The 25,712-nt window shown below is 44.8% G+C and overlaps 1 protein-coding gene and 1 long non-coding RNA gene across 2 annotated transcripts; one reads left to right on the top strand and one right to left on the bottom strand.

Moving 5' to 3' along the window:
• Nucleotides 1-25,712, bottom strand: LOC142160970 (tricarboxylate transport protein, mitochondrial). The gene is made up of 9 exons (XM_075216132.1): nt 25,343-25,712; nt 8,023-8,130; nt 7,774-7,873; nt 7,027-7,165; nt 5,778-5,862; nt 4,582-4,686; nt 3,681-3,796; nt 3,181-3,254; nt 1-2,971 (listed from the first exon to the last, which is right to left on the bottom strand). The coding sequence occupies exons 1-9, from the start codon at nt 25,695-25,697 to the stop codon at nt 2,857-2,859; spliced, it is 1,197 nt and encodes a 398-aa protein (XP_075072233.1). The 5' UTR covers nt 25,698-25,712; the 3' UTR covers nt 1-2,856.
• Nucleotides 10,488-14,373, top strand: LOC142108719 (uncharacterized). Its single transcript, XR_012680207.1, has 3 exons — nt 10,488-10,977; nt 11,663-11,767; nt 13,937-14,373. It is a non-coding gene; the product is annotated as an uncharacterized LOC142108719 (long non-coding RNA).

Here is a 25,712-nt window from a genome sequence, read left to right on the forward strand (position 1 = left end):
TTCATTTTCAAGAAAGTAATCCAGTTTTATTAAGATCCTAAGTAGTAAATAGTCATTCTGGCTTGACATGGATAAACTGTAACATGAGTGCTCACTTACAGTAGTTATAATGTAAACATCAAACATTTCAAGTATTGGAATTATCAGGTACATATGCATTAGGGAGGTATACATGAAGTTTTTGGTAGACGCTATATGTTTCCAAACCTTACCATGTTCAATGAACAGGCATAACTGTCATTATGGATTTTACCATACCATTACTGCTCCTGAATCCACAGCAACGACTGAAGAAACTCACGTATGTGGAACATTGCCCCAGCTAGTCTGTATTGTAGTTATGCATAGATACACAGGAAAAGAGAGGCATGTGTTATGAATAAAGTAAGAAACATAATAGCATAGGTTTACACAACATGCATAGACCACACAGATAGTATACACGTATACCACAAATATATCCTTATATGTTACATATACAATACATACAAGTGTACCACATGTGCCATATATACTCTATATACACTGTGCGTACATCTGAAGTACACATTGTAGTTTCCTTACACCATGTATTTCTAGTCTAGTCAGGTATCAGCAAAAAATACAACAACAATGTTGATTTTATTTTACTTTTTTGTCATTCTCCAGCCCTGCACATACACAATACACATTAGTATTTTGAACATTTAGAAGAGTTCTGCACAAATGGAAATTATAGCAACACTTAAAATTACACAATACATGGCACTAAATACATGCAAATGCTTCTTCTTGCTGCAAAACAGTTGCATTTCATCTTTAAAATAGCAGAATGTCATCACTTTAGTTAGGATGGGGGAACAAACATCATTGCAAAGGCACATCCTTTGTCTCCCACTAGTGGCTGGTCTTAGGAACTGAGTCTACCTCATAGCTGGAACTGGTCCTCTGTTATTTTGGCTTTTGGATTGATATTTTGGCACAGAAGAAGCCCCATATCCCTAGAGAGCACAGATGTAAATTTGGCACAATAACAAGTAGCACCACGAGCGCACACAGCATGGCACACTCTGGGGGGAGTTTACGGATACAGACCACTATTATTGCAAAGAGAGGAGGGGAGAGATCGAGGTTGCCTTTTCACATATTATATACACACACACACACATTATATATCTCAATAATTGTAAAATAGATTATAAAATAAAACAAAAAAACTTGGGGAGGTTACTCATCCACAGATTTGCTCCAGTTTAGTAACTGACCATTGTATGCTCACAATATTACTGATACGTATGGATCTCAAATATAAAAGATTATTAGCCACTTTGTGGCCATGACAATCTTCCTACTGCAGAAGACACACTTCAAATAAAGACACAATGCAGGGCACAGTTATTTAAACAATAGTGTAAGCTAAACTAAAGCGAGAGAATGTATTCAACAACCCACAGCTTCTGTTCACACACAATGCTAAAATATGTATGTCATAGATTATAACTGACTGAATAATCTTTAAATAGATAAAAAAAATTAACTAGATGGCTGAATGGTGTTGGGACTTTTTACCCATAATGTTCTAATTACAGTTGTTACAATTTACACAATCCCAAATTCAAATAGGGCTCAATAAGTTAGTTGACATTTAAAGCTGGTCACACAATTTTAGATCTCGACTCTGAGCCTCACTTAGAGTTGGGCATACGTCAATGTTTTGTGATGTGACTATATGCATTCTCATTGTGCACATTAGAATGTGTCTGCATCTAGATTTCTGTGTATCTTAGATTTGCGACTTCTTACGCCTTGAGATGAGGAATGGGTGCAGGCAAGCATTGGTTAAGTACAGTAAACATGTTCACGGTCACTGTAGCACGCTCCAAGGAGATAAGACATATATCAGGGGATGTGTCCACATGTAATTGTCTCCTGGGAAGCCTATTTCTTGTCTTTACTGGAGGACTGGTGCACAGACATTACGAACATCGTCAAGATTCATCTGTACTACTGTTAGGCATAAGTATTCATAAATATGCGTCTGATGCAGAAATACAGTGGGTTTGGAGTTGGATGACTCAATAACACGTAAGTATGCATTTTTTATTTTTTTGCAGTTTAAGCTATATGCAAACATTCCGTGCGCAAAATGTGTCAAACTCTAAATAAAGCCCTCTGTGCCCAATATGTCGACACATGTGGGACTCCATTTATGAATTTAGACTATTGACCAGGAAAAAATAAAATCGAGACAGATTTTAATCATTGTTGGCTTTCTTTAATGGAGGCTGGCACAAGTGGTGATTTAAGGCCAAATTGGTTTACCTGACTAAATCGCCACATGTAGCCAGTTTAACACTAGTCCTCACTTCAGTTCTTTGGGGCTGAATATTATCCTCTAAATTTTAATCACTTTTCTTTTTTAATTCTTACCAAATAATCCATTATAATGCCAATATTATTTTGTTTTTGACTTCATCCATGGCATACGTAGCTGTAGGCAGAACGTTAAAACATTTTAAGAGTTCTTTTTTATAAGGTTCACTTAAAAAGATAAAAATGTAAAACACTTTCACAGAATGCTAAAAAGATAAAATTTCATAAATATCCTCAGTAACCAAACCTTGTTAACCCTTCAGTTTGTTGTAATGGCTGCAAGGTCTCTTGGCATGTAATTTGTTTTTAGATGTAGCAGGTGAGTTATAACCAGATGATGAAGGTGCAGGAGAAGGAAAGGCAAATCACGGGCAAGATTTCAGGAATAGGAGGCACTGGAGCATTTTAGTACCAAGGATATGAGCAATTATTGGATAAACTCTTTGGCACCCACAAGACTCCATCATGGCGGAGCCCTTGGCTTCTCCATCACACTGGCTAGTCTCAGTCAGTCTTCCACACCTTGTTTAGGACCTTCACCACTTCATCGTAGATTATAAAGACAATGGCCACATCGAGACACACGCGTCCGAGGCGAGGGACAGTCCCCTTGTAGAACCTGCATGGTGGACAGATCAGCAATTGAGTGGTAAATCAATATAAAAGAGACTAAAATGGTAATATGGGGCAAGTAACATGATCATGCAAGGAATGTGAATAATGCAATAGTGAGTAAAGTTTAGAAAAAAAAAAAAAAAAAAGAGTGCATGATAGAATGAAGGGACTGACTCATAATGCATTGGAGAGAAGACCATGCAGAAAACTTACGCTCTGGGTCCCTCGTACTTGAGAATCTTATAGGCACAGTCCCAGGTACTTTTGTATTTATGAGCTTCCAAACCCTGTAATTAGAGATGTGCAAGGTAGTTTCACAAGTGACATATGAAGAACACATCTACCAGCAATATTTTTAAAATCTCTCTTTGCAGCAAGAGGACGTTTAATCGACATCCACCTATCTGTTTTTAAACAAAGACACTTTTGTTTTAGCGTGTATTTTTACTCTGCAAACATACATAGGAATGGCGGAAAGCTGCAGCAAGTCACAATGCCGGCATACATTCAGCCTAGTGACTGAAAAACAAACAGCTTCAGACCTTTTTTGTCCAACTTAAAATGATTGTATTATCTTGAGAACAGTGTTCAATCCATTTTAGGTACACAGATTAAAATAAATAAATATGGCTGTCTGACCCAGCGGTGAGACTGCTTGGTTGTAATCAGTGCTTCCTGCAATTATTATTTATTGTAGGGTTTCTTTATATTACCTGCAACCTGGTCTTCACCACGTCCAAGGGAGTGTTTCCAAACACACTGGCAGCTCCAGCGATTGCTCCAAATGCACCGGTCACAAGTGGGTTCATTGGCTTGTTAGGATCGTCACCTGAGTCAAAGATGAATAAAGGATGTAACATAACTCATTCCAGGTCTTGACTGCTACGTACATAGCCTTTCTGGTGGCTTAGTGGTTAGCACTTCTGCCTCACAGCACTGGGGTCATGAGTTAGATTCCAGACCATGGCCTTATCTGTGAGGAGTTTGTATGTTCTCCCTGTGTTTGCGTGGGTTTCCTCCGGGTGCTCCGGTTTCCTCCCACACTCCAAAAACATACTGGTAGGTTAATTAGCTGCTATTAAATTGACCCTAGTCTGTGTGTGCGAGTATGTTAGGGAATTTAGACTAAGTTCCAATGGGGCAGGGACTGATGTGAGCGAGTTCTCTATGTTGCGCTGTGGAATTAGTGGCGCTATATAAATAGCTGCTGCCGATACCACAATCTGTATACCTGAGACAAGTCCTGCACAACAATGCTGCATATTTAAACACAAAATGTATATATCACTGACTAGCTGTGCTGAAAAGAAGTGTCTGTTTTCATTGCTGGAACCAGGAGCTGTCTACCTCTTGCTAGGCCACAGTGCAGATATACTGTAGGTAGTTTTCCTGTGTTCGGAAATCAGTTAAAACTTTAAAACCGCTGGTATAACCAACAGTAATAAGCAGTAAATTAAAAAGGAAATCCTGATGCTGAAGACACAATAAGTGAATCTGTACAAGTTCCGTGTCCTACCAAAGAGAAGGAAGAAGCAGAGTGCGTAGATCCAACATGAGTAGAGAAAGGAAAAAGGTCTGGTACAAAAAAGAGACACTACCTAGAGTTGTTTGTACCTCTATACCAGTTCCGTAGTGAAGTCATGACAAAGAAGCGAATGGCTTGGTTGGATCCCTGCTTGAGTACTGTAGCTGTGAGACCTTGATATGTTCCTTTTATGCCTAGTAAACAAAACATGACAAATGGAATTTACCTGGAGATATTGAGGAACAATCAGTGTGTGTCAATCTGCATTCTCTCTCATATAGTACAGGGCTATCAGACACAATAACATCAGCTGTATGATATACATGGGCACCAGTAATGTATTTAGGAAACATCCTACCCAAGGTGGACATCTCCATTACTATCACTATGCTGCATTCAATAATCACAAGCATATTTAAAAACATCACATTCACTTCTTAAATATCAAAATTCCAGAGTTCTAACAATACTGGCAGTAGCTTATTACACTGGGGCCTATATATGTGAATGGCCGCATATACCCCAGTTAATTATCATCCCTTATCACAGTGAGATATCATATATATATATATATATATATATATATATATATATATATATATATATATATATATATATATATATATATATATATATATCTTTAAAAAATAAATAAATCATCATTTCGATAAGAGACTGTCCAGGCGATGAATTCACCTTACTAAAACCAGGTTCTGACCCGACGGTAGGTCGTGAATGTGCAGAGGGAGGGAAGAGCATAAAGGCTGCCGGAGAGGAATCAGAAGATCCCTTTCCTGCGATGTTCTCCTAATAGGACAGAACAGCAAATATCATCTTCAGATGCTGTTAGCCGGGGTCAAGCTCCGATAAGATAGACTTTTCAGGGCTTGTTAAATTGGTCCAGACTGCAATCCCCATTGAAAATGATCGGGACTGCAGTTTAATGCAATACTTAGCCTAATGCAGCATTAGGCATTTTTCAACTAGATGTTACTTAAAAATGAATAAACCATTGTGCAAAAAATCATTTCCACATGGTGTAAAGCTTAATAAATAGGCCCCATAGACTCTTAACTTTTATCTTAACTAGTCAGAAAATTCAGCACATGCAGATGATTAGCAGTTATTAACCTTATACTCAATCATGATTTTATTAAACACCAGCTTGGGTAACAGCCAAAACTAGAACATAATTTGAGGGGGGGTTTCAACACTATGATTTTTTCTTTATAAGGTTTCCCATTTTACTGATGGAAAAGGCAATCAGAAGGAGGAGAGGTAATACCTTGGTCTCGAATGATCTCCCTCACTCCATGGAAAAAGCCTCTGTATTTTGGGTTTGGGGAACACTGGTCATGAATAAACTTTACCTGCAGAGAGAGAATAACGTAAGTTGTTCAACTTATATCTTAGGTGCAGCTGCCAGAACCCTTGTTATAAGAGAATAAAACCAATGTGCCCATCAAGACATTTTGATACTTAACCCCTTCAGGACCCCATGTTCTGGTCTGTATGATGAGACTTATTTTCATATTTTCTTTAAAAGTCACTTTCACCAGGAATGACTTCTATTCACCCACTATCTACCCAAGTGAATGTTAGTCTGGTTATTCAGAGCAAATTGTACTTTGGTAGAATATTGGCATCATCTTAATTTTGGATATTACATGGAAAAAATGAAATTAGAAAATAAATCCACCTAGCCATGGTTTGATCCTTGCTAGTTTTACGCAGTTAAGTGAAACCTTACAAATAATTTGCTAAACTTCTAATGTCTTTATGGATACTTAATATTTCTTATGTGTTAGATTACTCTGATTTCCAAGCGTATTAAATGTTACATAAATTGTATGTACATGGTTTTTTATATACGAAACTGGCCACCTTTAATAGAATCAGCAGGTTTTTGCATACAAAAACATTAACTTAGATGTCAGTGGTCACACATAGCTTACTCGTAAACACCTTCCATATACTGAGCAAACTCAGTTTTAATTTTTTTTTTTTAAAGTTGTGGATAATTAAGTGAATTATAATTTAGGAATTGTTGCACAGCTTACTGTCATCCATGTATAGTAAAATGCAGTTCTGCACAGTTAACACTAGGTGGAGTCAGAATACAACATGTAGCAACTTGTATTCTAGAAACAATCGACTGAGGGGTAGATTTATTAAACCTGCTATAAAAAAAAGTAGAGGTATTGCCCATAGCAACCAATCAAATACTAGCTATAATTATCTAGCTAGAATCTGATTGGTTGCGATGGGCAACATCTTTACATTTCTCTTTAGAGAAATCTAGGGTTGTGTTACACGTAAACACACTTGTCAGGATTATATTGTATTACAGTATATAGAACCATTATTGCCCAGCATCTTGAAAGTAATAAATTTAAAAGTAAATTACTGCCAAATGTGTGTGGATAAAATAGTGTGTACTTTCTCTTCTTATTGCTTTCAACTTGAACTCCTTCCCTATTACTGAACGTGAATGAGAAAATCATGAGAAGACAAACCATATAAGGGGCTCTCACCTTGATCGTCTCCATGGGACAGACCACCACCACCGCCTCAGCCACGCCAGCACCCAGTCCACACACTAAACTGCGCTTACTGTCCAGTTTCCCATCTGCATCCCGCATATGATTACTGAGGAACTCAAACATCCCAAACCTGTAAGAGAAAGGAGTTCAGGTACAGAGAAGGTGTGAAAAGATCAGACAACTAGCGAGAAAAGCTGCAGATAAAAAAAGGGAAGATCAGAGTGTTGTACAATAAAAAAAATAGATTAAGACGACGGATACAGTAAAATTGAGGCACTGATTCGCTGAGAGGTCGAAAAGGTCACAGATTTCTGTGAATGTATGTGCACAGCTTTGTTTGTTATTATAAAAGAACAACAGCTCCTGTCTCCACCCCCACGGTTCTCCTGCACATATATATTGTATCTTCCATGATGAACTGTATTATATTATGTGTAATGTATGTAAGACTTTATATGTACTAATTGTGAGTTAAAAATATTTTCTATATAGCACAAGGAAAAAAGTGTGGCAGGGATGCAAATTAACGAGGGCAGACCAGTGTATACGCTTGTATTTTTTTTTATTTCTTTTTAAAACAAGATTGCTTATACCACTTGCATAAAACACAGACTGTACAAACAAAAAATCTTTTGTGAACAGGAACAATACAGTACATAGGGAAAGGAAATAACACTATAATTACAGTGCTATTTCAGTTTTAGACACAATTGTGTGTCAATCAGCCAAAGCATTTACCTGACGGCTGCCTTTGGTATGGAACCATAGAGAAGTGAGCTAAGTCCCCGGTATAGCCCCTTCACCCCATGACCCTCCACAGTCTGCTTCACACAGTCCACTGCAGAAGAATAAAGGATCAAAGCAAAACTGTTAGACAGAAGCACAAATCCAAATAGTATCTATACCTTCTAATACCCCACACATTATATTAAGCTTGTCACAGTGATACCCAATATCGTGTACTGGGTATGTGACGCCGTTCCTTACCTATTCCCCGGTATCTTGGTGGGTTAGCCTTCTCATCTAGCTGCAGCTGGGTCTTGACATACTCTGTGGGAAATGTGATGCAGATCTCTATTCCCCCAGCAATTCCTCCTGGAAAGAACAAACAAGACAGAGGGGGTTTAGGCTGCAGCTGCAAACACCACTGGTTTTCAGAATCTAGAAGACCTGTTACTGCTCCCCACACATGCTCGGCAGGGTTGCCAACTCTGAAATGAAAAACAAGCAACCGCTAAGTGAAAAATAAGCCCAAACAATCCTAAAACGAGCCCAAAAAAGCCAAAAATTATGTTTTATTTATGATACAAATATCAAGATAATATTAATAGTAATGGGATCTGCAGTAGTTTCTGCAGTTACAGTAACTAAAGACGAAGATTCAGGAGTTATAGCTGCATTTTAGGGGTTTGTTTTCTCTGTACACTACAATATATTCCTAGCTTCACACTATAATTATACACATCATGTTCTGTATGGTCGCATATATACTCTCCATATCTACTGCATACAACACAGACAGGCTCCCCCAAGAGGAGCCAACGCTGAAGTTTACCTACCAGCACCTGAGGTCACGCCCACGTAAGAGACCAGCAGCGTCCTTACACTGACTAAAGCGTTACTATACACAAGGCAATAAAGTTTTTTGAAAAAAATAAAAATAAAAAATGTTGTGAAGCCCAAAAACCTGCAACCACCAGAAAAACTCTGCAACTCTGAAAAAAAACAAGCCCAATTCTGCTTGTTATAAGCGGAATTGGCAACTATGATGCTGGGGTATTAGCAGTAATAACAAGCAATTGGCTCAATATCGCTATATAGTGACCCCAGGAACAGCCAGATGATAATCTAATTAAAATCGGGCGGGTGATCGCCTGTGTGAGTCCTCTTCTGAACACACTAACAGGCCCCAATGTACGCCGCAAGTGATCTGGCACTTTGACCTCAGCACAAACTTATGTGGCCAAAAATGGACAGTGACCCTGTTGCTATTCGGACCATGAAGCAGTATCGGGCTATGTGTGGCCAGCTTCAATCACTTACTTCATCTTACCACATGTTAGTGCCTGCTAAGGATGGTACTGAACTGAATGACAGAAAATGCTTACACTTATTTAATAGTGGATCTTCAAGTACTGGAAGTACACAATATTGGATTCTTTCGCTTCCCATCATTCATCTGGATTTGCATTTTGTATAAATGCAAATACACACAAACTGTTTTTATTTTCAACTCATTTAAATTTGTTAATATTGATATATGCTGCTTGTATTGTATTGACTCCAATTATACCACACCACCAGGAGCAACACAAAAGATCACCAATGGTATCTGAGTAAGCTTCTACCCTAACCATGTGTGGAACACGACATTGCTGGACCTTAGAACAAAGTATGAGGGATTACCCATAATGCAGCTCCACCCTCTCAGGCTCCTGCTCGCAGAAGTGCAGGGCATCTTTACCTTCTATTAGATGTCATTGTAGGTCATTTGTTGGTATTATAACCCCCTCAATGCATAATATGTCAGATCTTATAAATAAAATATGATAAGAATAGGTAGAACAGAACTGAATATCACATAGCTATTTTATTATATAACATGAAACTCAGAAATAAAACAAGTGAGCAATTGCAGACAGACTTGAAAAATCATCCTACAAATTCAAAAGAAGCAAGGCAGACAGGCAGGTTTATACACTATGTCATTATAATTCCCTGCAGTCTGAAACATTTGGTTTTACTACGAGGGACATAACCTCTAGAAACGTTTCAATCTGGTACCCAGCATTCTAAAATGGTTCTGGTTCAGTCTAGTGCCTGAAAATAAGCCCCGTACACATTTGGGACTGTGGGCATCAATATGAGAAAGGGAGCAAAGTTTCTGAAACGTCTGCTTCAGTGTTATGGTGTACTAAACATGAGCCCTTCCTTTTCTATAAACTCTCCATCCTTTCTGATTTGGGAGTAAACGTACTCCAGGCACATTGGCATGTGTAAGAACAACAGCTCTTGAACGATGCAATATTTAAAGGATTTTTATTTTTCTTAAACTGTTAATGTATGACTTCAGCATTTTGGACACAAATATCCAAATAAGATGGGTACAAAGTTTTGGTCACTAGTAACTTGCATTACAATTTGTATATGCCTCTTCTATGTGTAAGATATTGTGATTTTTTTACATATAATAATCATGCTACTCAGAGTAAATACTGCTTGTAAATCATAGTAAAGTGCACATTGTGTGGAAATGAGTTTTAAACTCACTACAATGCACTGTTATCTAGAGTTAATGCATCCAGTGTAAGAATGTATGGGCCTCTCAAAGAGTAAGCATGAGTCAGCATAGCCCTAGGATTCAGCTTCCTGATTGGTGAACAGAGACAACACCCCTCTCTATGTTCAGATCAGGGAGAGTGGCAGCCAGTGTGCACAAATATCATCACAGTCTGCTTATCCAGAATAACAAGACAACTTCAATCTAAATACCACAATATATTTCCTTTGAATCCTGTTTATAAATACCAGAATACATCTGCCTCTGGAACAATAAAGAACATTAAAGGACCTCTAAAGCTGCCTTCTTATATGAAGGAGAGCTTCTAATAACATTGACAAGCTTTTACTTTGTTTAATCGTCCCTTAAAAGGTGAGGATCATCTTCCCAGAGGTACTGCTGTGTGACTGCACAACAATAAAACAAACTCTGTTTGAGGCCTTATCCAGTCTTCTTCAAAAGAAAAGCTATTACAAAAAACACATGTAATATCCAATTTTAAAAAATCAACCAGGTTCATATTCACAGAGATAAACTACAAAGACACTTGCTATCTGCTGTCTACCCTCTCAAAGGCAAGCGTCTGGACTCTGCAGGGTACGTGACATGGATCGGATCACTGGTGGAATGAACTACACTGCATATGCAATAGAACAAATTTGGTAAGCTTGGCGTTCACACCAACACAGCTTACATGCAATGCTAGACAAAATTCAATTTATTAGGAACACTCATCTAACTCCATTGTGTGTAGAAAACCTTCTCCCTCACCTATACGCTGCACAATCCATTGGTTTATCTAGAAAGCATAGGAAGTCAACATAAGGATTAATAACATTTTGGGATTTCGATACTCATGAGAATGACTAGCTTTCTTTTATTGTGTATATTCTACTTTATTTTTTGTTCTGATGAGCTTGATATAGCAGCCAGATAATAATAATAATCAGTTTATACTATGCCTTATATGACTGATCTATTTTGCAGCATAGTGATTCCTGTGTGTCACATAAATGTCCTTATGGGAGTAAAGATACAAAGAAAAAAGAAAAAAACAAAACAAAACAGTAAACAGATAAGCCCAAGGATACTAAAATTTTAGGAAAAAAACAATAAAAACAAAAGTGAATTTTTAGCTAGCAGGATTTTAACTTTGGCAATAGCATTTACTGGATTTTTAGTATATATGCAGCCTAGATTTTTAATCACTATACTAAGTAAATTAAGGCAACAGAGCGTAATTTTTTTATTTTCAAGATGTTAGTGCAAAATGCTTTGATAAATTGACCTCTTTGTACTTTTTTTTGATGGCTTCTAACAAACACATTGTTATATCCTTTTCTTAAGTGCTCTAAAATCCCGAAGACAAACGGAGGCTTACAGGCACAGTTTGTGAAAGAAATGAAAGGGTATATAAAAAGAGGAAAGCATGGACCTCGGGCATTAGCCAAGGTACATGGGTGTGGGGGTAGAGAATAATTAGAGACAGATCATATGGAGCACATGTGTACGTACATAGGGTCTGCTGCTTCCTGTAAAAAAAATTTAGGAGACTATCCCCAAACACTGTAAAAAAAAGACATATGCTTCTGCTCAATTCATTGCAATACTGATTGACTAATAGCAGTTTGAGTTCCTTTCCTACACTAAACTCCAATTGGTTGATGGAATCATTGTAGGACAGGAACCAGTGATATCAGCCAGTGAGCAGGATCCAGCAAGAGCTAGTCCTACCTTTACTGAACAGAGGGTCAAAGGGAGAGTAGGTAAGTAGCATTACCTGCCGCCAAGAATAGGTTATACGTTGCACCAGACGTGGCTCTGCATATTACACTTGCCACCAAATAGGAATCTGCGTATTAGATGTAGCACCAGACATGGCTCTGCATACTACACTTGCCACCAAATAGGAATCTGCGTATTAGATGTAGCACCAGACATGGCTTTGCATACTACAATAGCCACCAGATAGGAGTCAGCGTATTAGATGTGGCACCAGACGTGGCTCTGCATATTACACTTGAAACCAGATAGGAGTCTGTTTATTAGATGGTTTAGCTTTGCATACTTGCCACCAGCTCATCATATTATATCTGGCACTAGTTATAAATCATCATATGGCGGCTTCTAACTTTGGGAGCTGGCTTCTACATTTTGGACATATGTGTTGATAATGCAAAGGAAAATGTAGTCAGCTCTGGTTCAGTGATCTTTACAAGAGTATTTGGACAATATGTTGGAAAAATACATATACAGAAATGCATTTTTTTTAAAAAAAACAAAACAAAACAAAAACATTTCTAAGTCATATTGTATTTCGTCACAAAGGACCCCGCACAATAAGATTTATTTTATACAATGTATGGATGAGGGCATTATTATATATATATTTCTTTTACTTTATTTCTCGGTCCTCCTGTGCTGTGTTGTCATATTCCTTCAGATTCTTAGCATTTATGTTTTGTTTTAAGCTGTACATTTAAAATCTTCCATTGTGGGAGCTTAATGGTACGTCTCTAAACTTAAAAAATGAGGGGGAACGTTGAGAACCCTTGATCTATAGTAATGATACAACACATTATCTACATATTATCATATTATTAAAAAGCGAGACATTGCATTGAACATTCATTTGCTCCAGCTGAACAGCCGGCTATGTAATTACGGAGGCAGGATTAAGCCAGCAGTGTGCCTGGTTATGGCCAAGCCCCTGCTATGCTTTGTCCATTTATTCTGGTCTTAGAGCATTGAAATCACTGAGTGTTATTTGGTAGAAAAATAAAACCACATTGTATTACCCAGGCTCAGTGTCACTGGCTGATGTAATTTTGTACTCTCTGTAATGAAAGTAATAGTATGCACATCGTTACAGAGCTAGACTGTGACTAGCGTAAGAGCTTCCCTGTCACCCACTATTAGCAAAATGTGGAGAATGTATCAGAATGTCATCACTGCACGATGGTAAACCGTTTGTTTGGGTGGACCCAGCACCAAGTTTTTAACAAGTCAGGCTTGTTTGTATACATCAAAAACAAAAAGAAAAGGAAGCACCACACATAGCGCAATTCTTCTTAAAACCAAGTGAATAGTGAAGGAGTGTTAATTAAGACCTGTACCAAAAAATAAATATTAAACAGCTTATCTGGTAAATGATGAAACTTTGTTCTCCTCATCAGTGAGCGAACCCAGATATACACAAACTCAGAAGGATAGCCACAATAGTGTAATATGTCTTTATCACTGTTCGTATCAAGTTCATACATTTTTAAAAACTTTTAATAAATGTTTTAAAAACATCAAAAGAGCAATATTATACATTAAATATAAAAATATTTGTTTATCTGTCCTCCTTGTTATGGAACAAAAGTGTCCATCCTAATACACCAACCAGATCTAGGATGAAGATCCACCCGCACAACTCCTAACGAGTGTTGGAATGCATCTGGTACTTCCAGTAGTTCAGAAATGTCACTTGCGGTTAGTCGTAAACATGGCTTCACCACCCACAATCATTATTCCAATAACCATGTGTATGAATTAATAAATTAATAATACATTAACAGTTGATGGCATATAAATATAAAACGACTGAGCACAATATTTTTTTGTTTTTGATCTTAGGTTGGATACTTGCAGATAGGTATCATATGAAAAAGAAGCTGCCTACTATCAGAGGGAATTGAGTATTCCGTTTCTATTTATTATTGTCACTAAACACCTGTGGCTCTTTGTATTTTGTTTGGAGCCAGGAATTGTCGGTTCTACGGAACCGTAAGCCTTTGATGCTTTATGTCCAATGTCATGGCTCAATGTAGAGAGATGTTTGCCTTTGTTATCTTAGGAGAGGGGTGGAAGAGTGCACTGAAGCCAAATATTTCATCCGAGTGGCTGGCTTGCTCCTATGCAACTGAAATGATTTACAGTGATTACAACTTCCAAAACACAGTGACATGATAAAAGAGATTTTGAAAATGAACTGAAATAGTAAGAAAATAACTAAAGAATTGTCCTTTAGAATATATTGATGACATTAGAAACAAGCAGTTTAGCTGGGCACACAGGGGTGGATGAGAAGAGGGGGGGCAGCGTGTGGCGGATGAGGAGAGGGGGGGCAGCGTGTGGCGGATGAGGAGAGGGGGGGCAGCGTGTGGCGGATGAGGAGAGGGGGGGCAGCGTGTGGCGGATGAGGAGAGGGGGGGCAGCGTGTGGCGGATGAGGAGAGGGGGGGCAGCGTGTGGTGGATGAAGAGAGGGGGCGGCAGCGTGTGGTGGATAAGGAGGAGGAGACGTGTGATGGAGGAGGGGGGGGCAGCGTGTGGTGGATGAGGAGAGGGGGGGCAGCGTGTGATGGAGGAGAGGGGGGCAGCGTGTGGTGGATGAGGAGAAGGGGAAGACGTGTGATGGAGGAGAGGGGGGGCAGCGTGTGGCGGATGAGGAGAGGGGGGGCAGCGTGTGGCGGATGAGGAGAGGGGGGGCAGCGTGTGGCGGATGAGGAGAGGGGGGGCAGCGTGTGGCGGATGAGGAGAGGGGGGGCAGCGTGTGGCGGATGAGGAGAGGGGGGGCAGCGTGTGGCGGATGAGGAGAGGGGGGGCAGCGTGTGGCGGATGAGGAGAGGGGGGGCAGCGTGTGGCGGATGAGGAGAGGGGGGGCAGCGTGTGGCGGATGAGGAGAGGGGGGCAGCGTGTGGCGGATGAGGAGGGGGGGCAGCGTGTGGCGGATGAAGAGAGGGGGCGGCAGCGTGTGGTGGATAAGGAGGAGGAGACGTGTGATGGAGGAGAGGGGGGGGGCAGCGTGTGGTGGATGAGGAGAGGGGGGGGCAGCGTGTGGTGGATGAGGAGAAGGGGGAGACGTGTGATGGAGGAGAGGGGGGCAGCGTGTGGCGGATGAGAAGAGGGGGGGCAGCGTGTGGCGGATGAGGAGGGGGGGGCAGCGTGTGGCGAATGAGGAGAGGGGGGGGCAGCGTGTGGGGGATGAGGAGAGGGGGGGCAGCGTGTGGTGGATGAGGAGAGGGGGGGCAGCGTGTGGTGGATGAGGAGAGGGGGGGCAGCGTGTGGTGGATGAGGAGAGGGGGGGGCAGCGTGTGGTGGATGAGGAGAGGGGGGGGCAGCGTGTGGTGGATGAGGATAGGGGGGGGCAGCGTGTGGTGGATGAGGAGAGGGGAGGCAGCGTGTGGTGGATGAGGAGAGGGGGGGCAGCGTGTGGTGGATGAGGAGAGGGGGGGCAGCGTGTGGTGGATGAGGAGAGGGGGGCAGCGTGTGGTGGATGAGGAGAGGGGGGCAGCGTGTGGTGGATGAGGAGAGGGGGGGCAGCGTGTGGTGGATGAGGAGAGGGGGGACAGCGTGTGGTGGATGAGGAGAGGGGGCAGCGTGTGGCGGATGAGGAGGGGGGGCAGCGTGTGGCGGATGAAGAGAGGGGGCGGCAGCGTGTGGTGGATAAGGAGGAGGAGACGTGTGATAGAGGAGAGGGGGGCAGCGTGTGTTGGATGAAGAGAGGGGGCGGCAGCGTGTGGTGGATAAGGAGGAGGAGACGTGTGATGGAGGAGAGGGGGGGCAGCGTGTGGTGGATGAGGAGAGGGGGGGCAGCGTGTGGTGGATGAGGAGAAGGGGGAGACGTGTGATGGAGGAGAGGGGGGCAGCGTGTGGTGGATGAGGAGAGGGGGGGCAGCGTGTGGTGGATGAGGAGAAGGGGGAGACGTGTGATGGAGGAGAGGGGGGCAGCGTGTGGCGGATGAGAAGAGGGGGGGCAGCGTGTGGCGGATGAGGAGGGGGGGGCAGCGTGTGGCGAATGAGGAGAGGGGGGGGCAGCGTGTGGGGGATGAGGAGAGGGGGGGCAGCGTGTGGTGGATGAGGAGAGGGGGGGCAGCGTGTGGTGGATGAGGAGAGGGGGGGCAGCGTGTGGTGGATGAGGAGAGGGGGGGGCAGCGTGTGGTGGATGAGGAGAGGGGGGGGCAGCGTGTGGTGGATGAGGATAGGGGGGGGCAGCGTGTGGTGGATGAGGAGAGGGGAGGCAGCGTGTGGTGGATGAGGAGAGGGGGGGCAGCGTGTGGTGGATGAGGAGAGGGGGGGCAGCATGTGGTGGATGAGGAGAGGGGGGCAGCGTGTGGTGGATGAGGAGAGGGGGGCAGCGTGTGGTGGATGAGGAGAGGGGGGGCAGCGTGTGGTGGATGAGGAGAGGGGGGACAGCGTGTGGCGGATGAGGAGGGGGGGCAGCGTGTGGCGGATGAGGAGGGGGGGCAGCGTGTGGCGGATGAGGAGGGGGGGCAGCGTGTGGCGGATGAAGAGAGGGGGCGGCAGCGTGTGGTGGATAAGGAGGAGGAGACGTGTGATAGAGGAGAGGGGGGCAGCGTGTGTTGGATGAAGAGAGGGGGCGGCAGCGTGTGGTGGATAAGGAGGAGGAGACGTGTGATGGAGGAGAGGGGGGGCAGCGTGTGGTGGATGAGGAGAGGGGGGGCAGCGTGTGGTGGATGAGGAGAGGGGGGGCAGCGTGTGGTGGATGAGGAGAAGGGGGAGACGTGTGATGGAGGAGAGGGGGGCAGCGTGTGGTGGATGAGGAGAGGGGGGGCAGCGTGTGGTGGATGAGGAGAAGGGGGAGACGTGTGATGGAGGAGAGGGGGGCAGCGTGTGGCGGATGAGAAGAGGGGGGGCAGCGTGTGGCGGATGAGGAGGGGGGGCAGCATGTGGCGAATGAGGAGAGGGGGGCAGCGTGTGGTGAATGAGGAGAGGGGGGGCAGCGTGTGGTGGATGAGGAGAGGGGGGGGCAGCGTGTGGTGGATGAGGAGAGGGGGGGGCAGCGTGTGGTTGATGAGGAGAGGGGAGGCAGCGTGTGGTTGATGAGGAGAGGGGAGGCAGCGTGTGGTGGATGAGGAGAGGGGGGGCAGCGTGTGGTGGATGAGGAGAGGGGGGGCAGCGTGTGGTGGATGAGGAGAGGGGGGGCAGCGTGTGGTGGATGAGGAGAGGGGGGGCAGCGTGTGGTGGATGAGGAGAGGGGGGGCAGCGTGTGGTGGATGAGGAGAGGGGGGCAGCGTGTGGTGGATGAGGAGAGGGGGGCAGCGTGTGGTGGATGAGGAGAGGGGGGCAGCGTGTGTTGGATGAGGAGAGGGGGGGCAGCGTGTGGTGGATGAGGAGAGGGGGGGCAGCGTGTGGTGGATGAGGAGAGGGGTGGGCAGCGTGTGGTGGATGAGGAGAGGGGGGGCAGCGTGTGGTGGATGAGGAGAGGGGTGGGCAGCGTGTGGTGGATGAGGAGAGGGGGGCAGCGTGTGGTGGATGAGGAGAGGGGGGGCAGCGTGTGGTGGATGAGGAGAGGGGGGACAGCGTGTGGTGGATGAGGAGGGGGGGCAGCGTGTGGCGGATGAAGAGAGGGGGCGGCAGCGTGTGGTGGATAAGGAGGAGGAGACGTGTGATGGAGGAGAGGGGGGGGCAGCGTGTGGTGGATGAGGAGAGGGGGGGCAGCGTGTGGTGGATGAGGAGAAGGGGGAGACGTGTGATGGAGGAGAGGGGGGCAGCGTGTGGCGGATGAGGAGGGGGGGCAGCGTGTGGCGAATGAGGAGAGGGGGGGGCAGCGTGTGGGGGATGAGGAGAGGGGGGGCAGCGTGTGGTGGATGAGGAGAGGGGGGGCAGCGTGTGGTGGATGAGGAGAGGGGGGGGCAGCGTGTGGGGGATGAGGAGAGGGGGGGCAGCGTGTGGGGGATGAGGAGAGGGGGGGCAGCGTGTGGCGGATGAGGAGGGGGGGGCAGCGTGTGGCGAATGAGGAGAGGGGGGGGCAGCGTGTGGGGGATGAGGAGAGGGGGGGCAGCGTGTGGTGGATGAGGAGAGGGGGGGCAGCGTGTGGTGGATGAGGAGAGGGGGGGGCAGCGTGTGGTGGATGAGGAGAGGGGGGGGCAGCGTGTGGTGGATGAGGAGAGGGGGGGGCAGCGTGTGGTGGATGAGGAGAGGGGGGGGCAGCGTGTGGTGGATGAGGAGAGGGGAGGCAGCGTGTGGTGGATGAGGAGAGGGGAGGCAGCGTGTGGTGGATGAGGAGAGGGGGGGCAGCGTGTGGTGGATGAGGAGAGGGGGGGCAGCATGTGGTGGATGAGGAGAGGGGGGCAGCGTGTGGTGGATGAGGAGAGGGGGGCAGCGTGTGGTGGATGAGGAGAGGGGGGACAGCGTGTGGTGGATGAGGAGAGGGGGGACAGCGTGTGGTGGATGAGGAGGGGGGGCAGCGTGTGGCGGATGAAGAGAGGGGGCGGCAGCGTGTGGTGGATAAGGAGGAGGAGACGTGTGATAGAGGAGAGGGGGGCAGCGTGTGTTGGATGAAGAGAGGGGGCGGCAGCGTGTGGTGGATAAGGAGGAGGAGACGTGTGATGGAGGAGAGGGGGGGCAGCGTGTGGTGGATGAGGAGAGGGGGGGCAGCGTGTGGTGGATGAGGAGAAGGGGGAGACGTGTGATGGAGGAGAGGGGGGCAGCGTGTGGTGGATGAGGAGAGGGGGGGCAGCGTGTGGTGGATGAGGAGAAGGGGGAGACGTGTGATGGAGGAGAGGGGGGCAGCGTGTGGCGGATGAGAAGAGGGGGGGCAGCGTGTGGCGGATGAGGAGGGGGGGCAGCGTGTGGCGGATGAGGAGGGGGGGCAGCGTGTGGCGGGTGAGGAGAGGGGGGCAGCGTGTGGTGAATGAGGAGAGGGGGGGCAGCGTGTGGTGGATGAGGAGAGGGGGGGGCAGCGTGTGGTGGATGAGGAGAGGGGGGGGCAGCGTGTGGTTGATGAGGAGAGGGGAGGCAGCGTGTGGTTGATGAGGAGAGGGGGGGCAGCGTGTGGTGGATGAGGAGAGGGGGGGCAGCGTGTGGTGGATGAGGAGAGGGGGGGCAGCGTGTGGTGGATGAGGAGAGGGGGGGCAGCGTGTGGTGGATGAGGAGAGGGGGGGCAGCATGTGGTGGATGAGGAGAGGGGGGCAGCGTGTGGTGGATGAGGAGAGGGGGGCAGCGTGTGTTGGATGAGGAGAGGGGGGGCAGCGTGTGGTGGATGAGGAGAGGGGGGGCAGCGTGTGGTGGATGAGGAGAGGGGTGGGCAGCGTGTGGTGGATGAGGAGAGGGGGGGCAGCGTGTGGTGGATGAGGAGAGGGGTGGGCAGCGTGTGGTGGATGAGGAGAGGGGGGGCAGCGTGTGGTGGATGAGGAGAGGGGGGGCAGCGTGTGGTGGATGAGGAGAGGGGGGGCAGCGTGTGGTGGATGAGGAGAGGGGGGGGCAGCGTGTGGTGGATGAGGAAAGGGGGGGCAGCGTGTGGTGGATAAGGAGAAGGGGGAGAAGTGTGATGGAGGAGAGGGGGGCAGTGTGTGACAAGGGAGCAGCATGTGATAAGGCAGCACAATAAAACTAATTTGCCAAAAATGTATTATTATTTTAGTTATTTCCAGGTCACTAGTGTAGTTGAAAGATGACCACACACACCCAAGATATGTAAGTTACGTAATATTTATATCTATTAAATATCTGTTAATAAGAAGCTGCGGTTGTTGCTGGGCCACACATACTGCAATAGTGGGTAAAATCCACAATATTGGCTGTTACATATGTAGCCAGCTATAGACATTGGAATACAGAATTTATTTAATGCTTATACCTTTGTTTGAAAGGAAATTAAACATTCAATCACATTTTAAAACAAAGTTGTAGTGAACTATTAGGTCAAGATTAAACAGTGCATCTCGACACTTTATCCAGCTGTAGCTGTGTGTTTATGGTTAAATTACTGCAAAGCTCGCTGGATAGGTCTCCTCCATTATAACATATGATGTCACTGGCATTAGGGAGTACAAGTAAACCAATACAAGCAAGAAAACATTAGATCCAACAGGTCCATATTATATATGTAACATTACACCTCTGCTTTCACTGCACACAACAAATGTGTATTAAAATCATGCTGCACCTTTAGGAATTTGTCCACATTGAAATACTAGCTGGCTGCCCGTTAACAGCCCTGTGATTGGCACTTTGTATAGTTTTGGACCCTCTCAGCACAACATTATGAGTTGTCCCAGACCAGAGATCAATTATGTTCCTTTTGCTCTAAATTGTCTGGAGCCTTCTGTCAGACTAGATGTTCTTGTTTTGCTGCCTTTTCATAGCTGGGGAACAAAGGTGAAAGTACAACTCGTGTAATCAAATGGAACTGACAGTAAGTAACTAATCAGCACATTAGCAGCACAAGAGAGCAACGAGTTGTGAAATGTGTTCGCTGTGCAGTGATGGCAAGGCCTTGACACCATTCATGACATACAAATATGTTGTCTACACAGTTATAGACAAGCTGTTCCTTGTAGTAGAAACACGCACACCACAAGGTCAGACTAGACACATGAATTACACATACTGCACTGCAGGTAGCTTATATGCCAGCTCATGCCTTCATAGTAACAGCTAAATACTGACAATCACATTTCCTGTGACCGTGGTCCATTGCAAGGTGTTGCTTTTGAACATATGAGAACACATCTAAAATGCTGGAAATACAGTTTTATATATCCTCCTACTATGACAGTTTATGCTCCAACAGTAGACGCAATGGAAGTGATACACAAACTGGAAAAATTTTGAAAACCAGCACGTCTTTTGCACAAACGCAAGTGCACACCATCATTTCGTCTTCTGAAGTACACTATGTTTGACCATTTCTGATAGGAGTGCACTTACCTGAAAAAGAAATTGTCGCTTAAACTACCCATTTGAATTAATTTAATTTTTATACAGCTTGATGAAACCTTGTGCATGAAGTTTTAACTTACATCCCCTATCCTCCAACTAGTAGAACTTTGGGGAAGAACACCAAAAGTTCAGCTCTGAGCTCCTGCTGTTTCCTCTCTGAAAACAGAGGAGGTGCAAATAGCAAAGTCAGCATGTAACACACCTATGATTTGTCCAGTCAGCACCTGAACTACACAACACAGAACTGCTTGCATTTGAATTCTCCCAGGTTGTACACACTAGGGGGTGAAGTGCAAGAGTTTCTCCTGGAGTAGGACATATATTCTAGTTAGGAGGAGGGGGATTGTAGATGAACCTTAAATAAGTCACCAAAGTAAGTGGATAGCAAGACGGACTTTAGTTTGTGTGTATACTTGCACATTTTAATTACATTGTTTTCTGCACGCCTACAATATTGTTCCCCACATCAAGGGTGCCTGAATGGTGCAAAAGACATCCGAACGAAAGCAATGGATGACATCTGATCATCCCCTTCTCAGAGGATGTGTACAAATGAAGTCCTTTTGTGGTGGTATAAAGGATATGCAAACACAGAAATCGTGCTCCATTCTTACTGTTTTTTATGGTTCAGAATATGCGTCGTTTAATTTGTGTTAAGACGTCAATAAAAATATGCCCCCTTAAAGGAACCAAACCATCCACGTTCACCCAGTGACTCAGGAGGTAAATCAATTATCTTCCATAACCATTACTGTAATTATTAGATGGAACAGGATGTTCATAACAGACCTCATATAGCTAGCGCTGGGACTGATCAGTTTTAGTACAAGTGATTCACCCGGGATATAATTATGACGACACCATGCAGTGGTAGATTTATTAAAACTTCTAAAAAGGGAAAAGTGGAGGAGGTATTACCCAAAGCAACCAATCAAATTCTAGCTATCACTTACCTAGTACCTTGTAGAAAATGATAGCTACAATCTGATTGGTTGCTATGGACGCGACTAATTAGAATAGATTTGGAATTATTTTTTTCCACTGATCAACAAAAAATATTCTTCAATGTTAAATTTACTTTTGTTAACTTTAATAAGTAAAAATAATAATTAAAAAAAATATCTAAAGTTGCAAATACATTATTACCCAGACCCATTGTTTTAATATTTGGTAAAATCACATTTAGCTGCATCTGTGAGGCTCAATAATATTTAAGTCTGGACATTGATTGGGCCACTTCCAGGTCACTGGAGTGGCTTTAATGCAAAAATAAATGTGGATTTTGCTATATTGTTGTCCTGGGTCATTGCCCTGCTGGAATATAAATCTCTCTAGGTCTCTTGCAAACGGCAGAAAGATTTCCTCCAAGAGTGGTTTACATGTTAATCCATTTCCCACCACCATACTTCACGTTAAGGATAGTGTTCTTGGAAAGACACACAATGTTATACAGCCGGAGCGTGCAGAGAAAGGAGGGAGAGCATATTAAGCAGCATGTACTATACTCTCTACTCCTCTAACTGGTTGTGCTACGTGACCTCCCTCTGTTGAGTAGAGCAGTTGAAGTGACGCGGAAGCTGGCAGCTCCCATTTACAACTAGGCAGAGAATAAGTCAGATTGGGAGCACAGAGCTGTGGGTCACAGGTGACTGCTCGCTGGACCGGCTGCTGCCCTCCACTGTTTTAAAACATATAATGTTCATTCACTGGTATGAAAGTCTCCCACGTGCTTACTGGCAAAGGCAATATTAAACGGGAGTTCTCTTAAATGGCTTTCTTATTGCTACCCTCATGTAAAAAGCAGATTTGTGATGATGATGATGATGATGAGTGAAGTACCCAAGTTGTTATTATCGGCCCATGGTAAGTTTCTCACACTTCTTGCACAGGAGGGAGTGGGGAGGGGCACATTATCTGAACACCCACCTCCCTCATACATTATGTTATTATAATGTATGAACGGGGGGGGGGGTGTTAATATTATATGTGAGAGAAGGAGATGTTAATATAATGTGTGTGGGGGGTGATATGTTAATATGTGTGAGGGAAAGGAGTGGGGTATGTTACTATATTAAACGAGAGAAGGAACAAGGGTGGGAGGGAAGCTATTCCTTTAATAGATTGTAGGAGGGGGATCATTATTTAATGGGTGCCATTTTATTTGTGGGGGGATGGTGGGACAACTTAATTTACAAGTGGGGCATATTAATTTAAGATGGAATGAAGGGACTTTTAATGTAAACCTGGGGTGGTTTGAGGCTATTGATTGAATGCGGGGCTGAGTTTGGGGAGGAGGGGTACGTGATGTGGCTGGGGAGGATGTGATAAATGAAACGTTTTACTATAATGTACGTTTTAACGCCCCATGTCGACCACGCCCCAACACATTGTGGCCATGCCGTTTTTGGCATCTTTATTTCCTACTCGTCTATAGCGTGGGGCCCCAATAGTTTACTATATCGGAGCCCCAAATTTCTCTTGGCAGCCCTGTACATAGCATTGTTTGATACTAGTACACTCTATTCTGAAAGAGTCAGGCTGTGTGTAATACATTTGTACCTCACGGGACAAGGTATAACAGCTTTTGTTTCCATAGTTACTGAGGAGGAGGTTTGTTCCGTGACTTCTCTGACTGCAGCGTTGACACCAGGGGATGCCCATAGTTAAATTGATAACATAGCCAGCACCTAGCTGATCTACAGAGGACTCTAGTAACATACCCTGACACCCTGTAGTTCTCCAGCTGCTGCGGAACTAGATGTCTCAGTATAACTGCCAGCCTATTGTGGGGCATGCTAGGACATGTAGTTCCACATAAAGGGGAGAGTCATAAGTGCGTAAGGGGGCTGTTCCTCAAGCATATTTCTGCTTAACAGCAGCATCAAGGTTTTCATAAATTCTAAGGGCTTTGCAAAAATAATGCTGTTATTAATAATCATCATCATCGGGAACAGAGGTGGTCATGTGTGCTTTAAATGTGTGGGATGCTGATTTTTAGCCCCAGTCTGGCTCTGTCTGCCAGGGAAAACTATTGCAACTCTAATAGAGTTGTCAAAGGCTAATGGAAACCTCCTTAACATGAGCCTTTCCCACACAGATGCTTAATTTTGGAGGACAACCGGCTATTGGAACAAAACCATAAAGCCAGTTGTGCGATAACTTCTTCATTATGAAGCTCCTGTTTGATAATGCACTAACAGTTAGTGCATTATCAGTGGATGCCAAACTTTTTCAGTTCAAAGCACCCTTAGGGTCTCCATAATTTTTTCAAGGCACCCCTAAGCCAAAATAATTACCAAGTAGTCCCTCGCCTTGCTTACCACTGGCCCTGGCACCCCTGTGATGAGATCGCCGAGGCACCCCAGGGAGCCTAGGCACACAGTTTGGGAACCACTGCACTAACTGTTGAACCTCTCACAGATAGATGTATTTATTTTTAAATCATTGGAAACACTTACAAATTATAGGCCACCACTTGCATATAATGAGTGACCTTGGAAGACATGTGATTGCTGCAGGATGTAACTTTGTAAAAGGGGTTAATACTTATACAATCAATTGCCTGTTTATTTATTTGTAAGTAAGGAAGAGCTTTTATTTGACATTAAGGAGCATTTGATAAGAACAGAATGTCTTGATAAATCCATTTTGATTATATGACGTAAGAAAATAAAACATGAAAAATGCAACTGTAAGAAGAATAAATTCATTTTATGTTGTCCAGGGAATAGTTTAAAAATGCATATAGTAATAATGTATCTCAATATTAACTTTACAAATGTCATAAGTGAAGGTTTAATTTACTATACTTAAAAACGAGTTACACTACCCCGACAGACTGGGCATGGGTTCCTAAAAGCGATTTAGGCATAAACAGATTACTTGTAACACAATAACAGAAACTTCCCTGAAGAACACAAGACAGACCATCAGTTCATTCATTCCTTTCAGTGACGGCCATAAATTCCTACACAACCAGTGACAACAACACACACACTTTAATGTTAATATAATCATACAATACAGTTACCAACTTGTCCCAGTTATGCCCACTATGCAAATGCTGTCACCTGGCAGAACAAGGTGCCAATCACTCCGGGGATCCAGCTAACCTGCGCTCTCCATACCCCCAGTGACTGATACCTTCATATGTCTGCACACCCAAGAGGACCCTCAGGTCAGCACAAAGTAGCCACAGATCATAGGATAAAGTTGACAGGACAGAGAGGTGTAGTTACTAGACACATGAAGCAATATCGCGCACAGGGTTTTGCATGTTACACTCACACAAGGACATTCATTGCAAAAATAAAAAAAAGTGCCATAGACAATAGGACACGTAGATAATGACTTACCTGCTAGGATGGCTTTGCCCGGATGGGTGAGCTTGGCACCCCCGGCGGGTGCAGCGGCTGCCAGAGTCCTCAGCCCACTCGGGATAACGAGTGGGGCACCCGGCAGGGCAGAGAGGGGTGACAAGCGGGCAAGTGGCAGCGGAGACCCGGGCTTAGAGCACATGGTTGATATGACAGGAGGACGGGGAGATGCTTGTGAGGTGTCGGGGCTTCGGGGTTCTCTGGTTCCGGCTACCGCCGTGTCCGGGATCCGGGGAGGGGGTGGCGCAACCGGGTCTGCCTCCAGCCTTGGGCCGCGCCCCGTCCTGCGTAGGAAAACAACCAGCACCACCCCGAGTGGAGGACGAATACACATTACATCAGGACAAAT

The sequence above is a fragment of the Mixophyes fleayi genome, chromosome 1 (assembly GCF_038048845.1).
Source record: "Mixophyes fleayi isolate aMixFle1 chromosome 1, aMixFle1.hap1, whole genome shotgun sequence".
Taxonomy (NCBI): Eukaryota; Metazoa; Chordata; class Amphibia; order Anura; family Limnodynastidae; genus Mixophyes; species Mixophyes fleayi.